The sequence below is a fragment of the Leuresthes tenuis genome, unplaced genomic scaffold, assembly GCF_036924035.1.
Source record: "Leuresthes tenuis unplaced genomic scaffold, fLeuTen1.0.hap1 SCAF_17, whole genome shotgun sequence".
NCBI lineage: Eukaryota > Metazoa > Chordata > Actinopteri > Atheriniformes > Atherinopsidae > Leuresthes > Leuresthes tenuis.
In genome coordinates this window covers 9,044,539-9,050,621 of record NW_027325371.1, presented here as the reverse complement: position 1 = coordinate 9,050,621, position 6,083 = coordinate 9,044,539, and the positions used below count along the sequence as shown (strand labels likewise).

Genomic DNA, 6,083 nt, shown 5'->3' with positions numbered 1-6,083 from the left:
CTACATTAAAAATATCCTTTTAGATTCAGAATAATCATTTAGAATCCACCTACCGGTTTAAAGTTGGATCCCGCTCATTCGAAATGAAGCGCTACGTGAGTGACATCTACCGACTGGTAGAGCGGCACCGTTATTATATGTGAGGACTACTACAACCAAACCCCATGTGATTCCCCAATAATTGTTACATTCAGTAAAGACTAAAAGAAATAAAGCTTTCAGCTCAAAGCACCGACATTTCTTGCTAAAAGACCCACTAAATGATTTGCTTATTCCGCTGCACCTCCCTGGTGGACTCCCTAGTTTTCCTTTAGATTGGGCCTCACTGCTCAGTGTGAGTGTCATCAAAACTCAATCAAGAGAGAAACTAAAAATTCAAGTGCATCCTTAATTTATTTAATATTCATGAGGCATTATAATGGATTCATCGTGATTGGCATATAAAATATTTACAGAGTAAAAATTACAGATCCTGCTGAAAAGTACATGTGCTTATATGGAAAAGGCGTTAAGGTCTCAGCAACTTGCAAGATCCCGGGTAACGACATCTCAAATGTGCAGCTTCTAGTAAATAATTAGCACAGATGAAGTCGAAACGATGCTCTGAGGTTAGGAAAGGCTGCAGGTGGACTGCTTGGACTCCCTTCCCTGAACAATGAGAGAAAATAGAGTTAAAAAACAAGCAGAAGTCTCATCATAAGGTTTACAACAAAAAAAAGATCAAAAATATGTCTAAATTAGTCTTTCATCTTCTGCCAAAAAATGAAGTTAAAAAGGATGCGTTGCCATGACAACTGTGTACCTACATGCGTCCCTGTAAGCATGCTACTGGTGCCTAAGCTTTCCGGGTACCTGTTGTCTCTGCTGCTGGCGTCTGTATTCTTCTTCACTGGCAGCCAGAGCCTGAGCGAGAGCCAGATCCTCCTGCTCCTGAGGGCTGAGACACAAACAAACAAACCAACCTCAGCATAAAAACCTCAAGGACTCCAGGAAATAAACGCTGTGGAGCCTCAATTTATTCTGAGTGCTCCCTCATTAAATAAACGTAACCATTAGAGTATTTATTCAACTGCTTTTGACTTTTTCAGGGCTGTAGAACAAAGTGAGAGCAACAAAGCCGGGTTTTCTGTTCAAAGACTCCGAGGCTTTCTTCATCTTTAATTAAAGTGAAAACAACACAGCAAACAAGACCGGATTGCAGGCAGTAAATAGTTACCGGTGTATAGTTATAAGTCATGGTCTTATTTGACCAAATGCACACCCATTACCTGCTCATTATTCATGTTACAGCTTCATACTACAACTCTATAAATTGAATCCTGTTCCATAAAACCTCGGGTTCGTTCCCACAGTCTCTCATCTGTGGAACCACTTCAGTTTAGGGTGAACTCATATTAAAATGATAACGACAGATAAATCCTCCCATTTTATTTTATGTGCTCTATTAGAGGGGAAATATCAGCTGTGTAAAACAGAAATGGATGGATGTGAATCGGGACCAAACTAAATCATTAACCGTACAAACCATTTCTTTTCCATCACATGGCACAGTACAGTTTGGTTTGGTACATCTCATGTTTTTAATCAATGTTTTGGGTTTTCCATCAGAAAACTGATACCTTGCAAAATACTTTTTTTGATACTACTTCAGCTAAAGTTTCAAGCAAACACTGCAGAGTGCTGTCTGCTCAGCAAGAATCGCCATCTGTGGGCGGTAACAACTCTCCACAGCAGGGGACACGCACACAATACACTTCCTCGCTCTGTTAAGGCATTTCAAAGTGACGTCTTACAACATGAGTCATGGATTTCGCATCTGTGCACACAGATTGCAAACTGTGTATGACCAACGAATTCATAAGCAAGTCTGTTAACCACGAGTATGGATTCAGGGATCGATTTTTGCTCCTCTGCCGAGCGGAGCGGAGCTAAGCAGCGCCCACTGCCGAAAGATATTCAAACTCTTCTGAAGTAAAAGCCTGTCGCAAACTCATTAAGTGCTAAAACTACACTGTGTCCATAAGCGGCTGACACGACCCACAGTGAGGGAATACGATAATCTGAAATATTTGAACAGAACCTCCTTCAGGGCAGGTTGGGTGTTCAGCTTTAGTTACCACGGTGACCTAGTCAGAGCGCCACCTCCGTGACACACATCTTGCTAACCCGATAATAACTTTTGTAGCAAATCCAAGATAAATGGCATAACATCTGTGAGTGCTCATGTCAGCTATGATGCAAAATACAGAGCTTGTTTCCCTCTTTGTTAAATCTGAATCAAACCATCTCTATGGTTGAGGAATTATAAAACAGGTCATTTTGCTTTAGCTTTCATTCATTTGACTGGAGGAATAAAACATCCTTGCAGGCAGTCTGCCAACTAAAACATTTTCCCAAGTAGAATAATCTTTCCATTATACATCAGTAGGAGTCTTATTAAATATTAAAGCGCTATGAAGGAGCTTGTAGAAATTATAATGCTAGTGAAACTTGTGGTCCTCTCTCAGTAACTCACACTCAGCTTTACACAGCTCAACACATTGAATGCTCTTTTTCTGCCACAACTACCTGGAGACTGAACACTCAGAATAAATCAGCCTGATTTTTACAAACATCATGTGACATGGCACAAGTTTGTTTTAAAAATAAAATTTAAAAAAAGGATGTTTAACTTTGTCCAAACAGTTTTACACACAAATCTCCTTTAGATAGACACTTTAGCCTAAAATGCTTGTCTTGGTCATCATCTGATTCACACATTCCAGCAGAAATCATCTGATAACACCCCTAAGATCGAAGTGCCACTGCTTGTAAATCAGGTTTATTGAATGACCACCACTTGAGCAAACGGGCAGTGAGAAAACACTTTTTTTGCATCTCACGGGCAACAATGGTCTGAACTGACAGGAAGCTGAGATTGTAATGCAGTTGACTCACGTGAGAACCGGCTGAACGGTTTGCCTGGAATCAGCCAACGACATCTCCAGCGCCCTCTGCAAAGCCTGCTCCTCCGTCTGCAATCACAACATCAGAGCAATGCGCCCATGTCAACCTTTTCATCACATGGGTACATTTTTTGAACGAGGTGATGTCATACAAGTCGTGTTTATACCATGCCGGCCTGAAACGATGCTGATGGCGGTATTACATTCTGTGCTGACACTGAAGTGGGGATCCGCGGGGTAGAGCTGGAAAAAACACAGAAAAAAAGACATTCATGACATACAACATTTTCTCATGCAACTCTCAAATCAATACTAGATAGTAATACTCACGCAGTGCTGTGACTTCTGCTATTTGCACTCAGACCATTAGAGACAGGTCTTGGGTTTCCTGAACCAGATGAACTAGAACCAGAGGTGGAAGAAGCACCTTGGGCTCTCATTACAGCAGAATGTCTACAGTCAATAAGAAACATTAATAAATTAATCAACCCTTATTGTGGCATTTCAGATGAAAGGTCAGCAGTACCAGAATGTTTGGTGCAACTGTACCCACCCGGATTTGGACAGCGGTTTCCCATCAGTCTTACAATCATGGTCTAGTGGATGCCGGTGTTTAAGACAGTAATTTAGATGGCACTGATCGCAGGTCACTCGTATCATTTCCTTCTGCTTACAGCCTCCTTTAGAACACTTATTTGTAAAAATCTGAAGGAAAAAGCCTCATTGTTATTATTGTTGTTTAAAGTCTGACTCACAGCTGAAACATCAGTTAAATATTAACCTTTCTCTTTCTTTGTGCAGGGTCCGATTTGCAGTCCCGGTCGATGTGTTCACCGACTTTAATGTCGGGCATCTCTCCTCTCTTAATGGGAATTGGGGTGTTACATAATGGGCATACTGGGACCTGGACATCCTACAAGAAAATTGTCAGATGGAAAGTATCAAGTCATTTGACCTGAAAAAAAAAAACGAGAGTTGACATTTACAGCTTCTTTTACAAGAGTGTCTTTGCCAAGACACACAGTTTAGATAAGCTGTAGTTACACAACAATGCTCATACTCGCACATGAAATACATAAATGTATAAAGATTAATCGTCACATTCAGTATCGGTTAAAACATGAGCAGCGTGAGGCCAGATGTGTTAAACAGAAGGAATAGATCTTGGGACTGAAGACTACTCCCTGTAATGTTCTGTAGGATGCAGGTCTTCATGTAAACACGTGATTGAAAACACTCAATTTGTGATGACTTTTCTATCAGTACTACAGTCAACTGGAACCATAAAACAGGTGTACAAATTCAAGTAAAAGGAAAAAAATGGTTACTAGGATGTCAGGTTGTTTGTGTTCTATGCAAAAAGGACTGATTCCATTCAACAAAGAAACAAATATATATTTCTGGATTCAGTCAGATCTCAATTTTTATTATCAGATGTAAAAGCTCTTATAGAGCTTCTTGCATTTAACAAATTCAAGACCACTTACAGCGAACGATCAATTTCCATCTACCAACAGAAGCGGAAATGTGGGCTACTATGCAGTCAGACGCTTGTGTAAAGAGCAACTGTATGTGTCAGGCATATACATGCCTTATTACTTAAACTGGTTTAAAAAAGTTATTAAAATGACCTGATCCTTTTGAAGCCTTTACCTATTAAATACATTTCTGTAAACGGTGATTACTTACTTTTTTGTAGGATGATGTGCATTTGTGGTTTGCATAGCTTATGTGATCTTTGCAGAAAATCTCTTGACAAGCGTCACATTTCATTGGTAGAAAATCTGCATCAAACATAAGTTTAATCAATTCAGACTTAGCAAGTTAAAAAACACACACACACAAAAACACTGCCGTTTGTTTCATACAGTACTAACCTAAACGTTTGCATGTCTTCTCAGAGCAGTGATCTCCCAAATCAGGAAACTCCATGTCAAACACTTGTACAGCCTACAGGGTTTCACAACCTGAAAAGACCTGAAAATAGGATGAGAACAAAAAAAATTCTAGTATGCTGATAGACGTTATGACAGAGAGGGGGTTAAGGCTGATCTCACTCGGGCCAATGTAAACACAGGAATTAGTTATGAGTCACATGGATACAAGTTTTGTAACAAACAATGAGTTTGCTAAATTGCTTGCTAGCTGGCTGGCTATGCTAACTTACACGATCAGAGTTACAAGAGATCGATTACGTAACCTACAGGAGCTTACGTTGAGTACAGTCGTATCAGGCAAACAGAAAAAGACTGTGACAGACTAATATAAAGAGATAAGTTCAATTACCATCGGCGATATCCGCTTAACATAATAATATTAGCACTGAAGGGGTTCACAGAGATAGCAACTACTTAGCTCGTACATTTGTAAGTAAAAAGCTAACTGGATATTAACTTATCACAAGGCCGTAAATTACCTGAAGCCAACTATATATACTTCACACCATCTCTTTCTAAATGTTCAGACAGACCCAGAAAACATCTGCAATACGCGGTTGGTTTGCTTGTTTAAATTATTATAACTGGTAGCTTAGCTGTGCTAGCAAGATGAATCAGCTAACCTCGGCTGTTTCTTCATTTTTACTCACCAATTCTGGATGTCTTGTTAGTCTTTCGTGTTCTGAACGAAGAGAGGCTGTTGTCTCGACGTGTCCTGGTAAACTCAGAGTTTCTTGTTCGTCTTACTCTGTAATTTAGCAACAGATCCCTGTACACCGTTGTCAGTCTGTTGTCCGCAGAGCTCCAGTCTGCTTTGTGTCACGTTCACTCCTACGACAACACGCTCGGTGACGTCAGGGAAACACAAGTCATCGTGACAGGTGCGGTTTCAGAGACGTGGAAGTTACGAGTAACTCCTGGAAAGATCCAGTTCTTTACACCCCCGCTTGTTTGTCATTTAGTTAACAGTGAGAGCAATGTTAGCATGAGTTGGCACAAACAATGACATATGGCTAAACTGCCAGTGTTTTCCATCTGTTTTCTATAGGTTTACATATGTCTATTTGATATAGAATAGTTTTGACTATAACTAGAAATAGAATAGAGATATACTTTATTCATCACCCGTGGGGGAAATCCTAATTGTCATGTAGCTCAATTAAAATATTAGGAAGACTGTTCTTACTTTAAGGGAACTGTG

General features: G+C 40.0%; 1 protein-coding gene across 2 annotated transcripts; it reads right to left on the bottom strand.

The window, feature by feature from the left end:
• Positions 1-374: 374 nt before the first annotated feature.
• zfand2a (zinc finger, AN1-type domain 2A) lies at positions 375-5,699 on the bottom strand. 2 transcript variants are annotated; one of them, XM_072369135.1, is made up of 10 exons: positions 5,533-5,699; positions 4,823-4,922; positions 4,635-4,729; positions 3,727-3,858; positions 3,499-3,650; positions 3,276-3,398; positions 3,113-3,188; positions 2,938-3,014; positions 807-937; positions 375-648 (listed from the first exon to the last, which is right to left on the bottom strand). In XM_072369135.1, exons 2-9 carry the CDS (start codon positions 4,875-4,877, stop codon positions 826-828), a joined length of 822 nt encoding a protein of 273 aa, XP_072225236.1. In that variant the 5' UTR covers positions 4,878-4,922; positions 5,533-5,699; the 3' UTR covers positions 375-648; positions 807-825. The 2 variants fall into 2 exon arrangements, with proteins under 2 accessions (XP_072225236.1, XP_072225234.1); XM_072369133.1 differs by having other exon boundaries at positions 853-937.
• Positions 5,700-6,083: the final 384 nt, after the last annotated feature.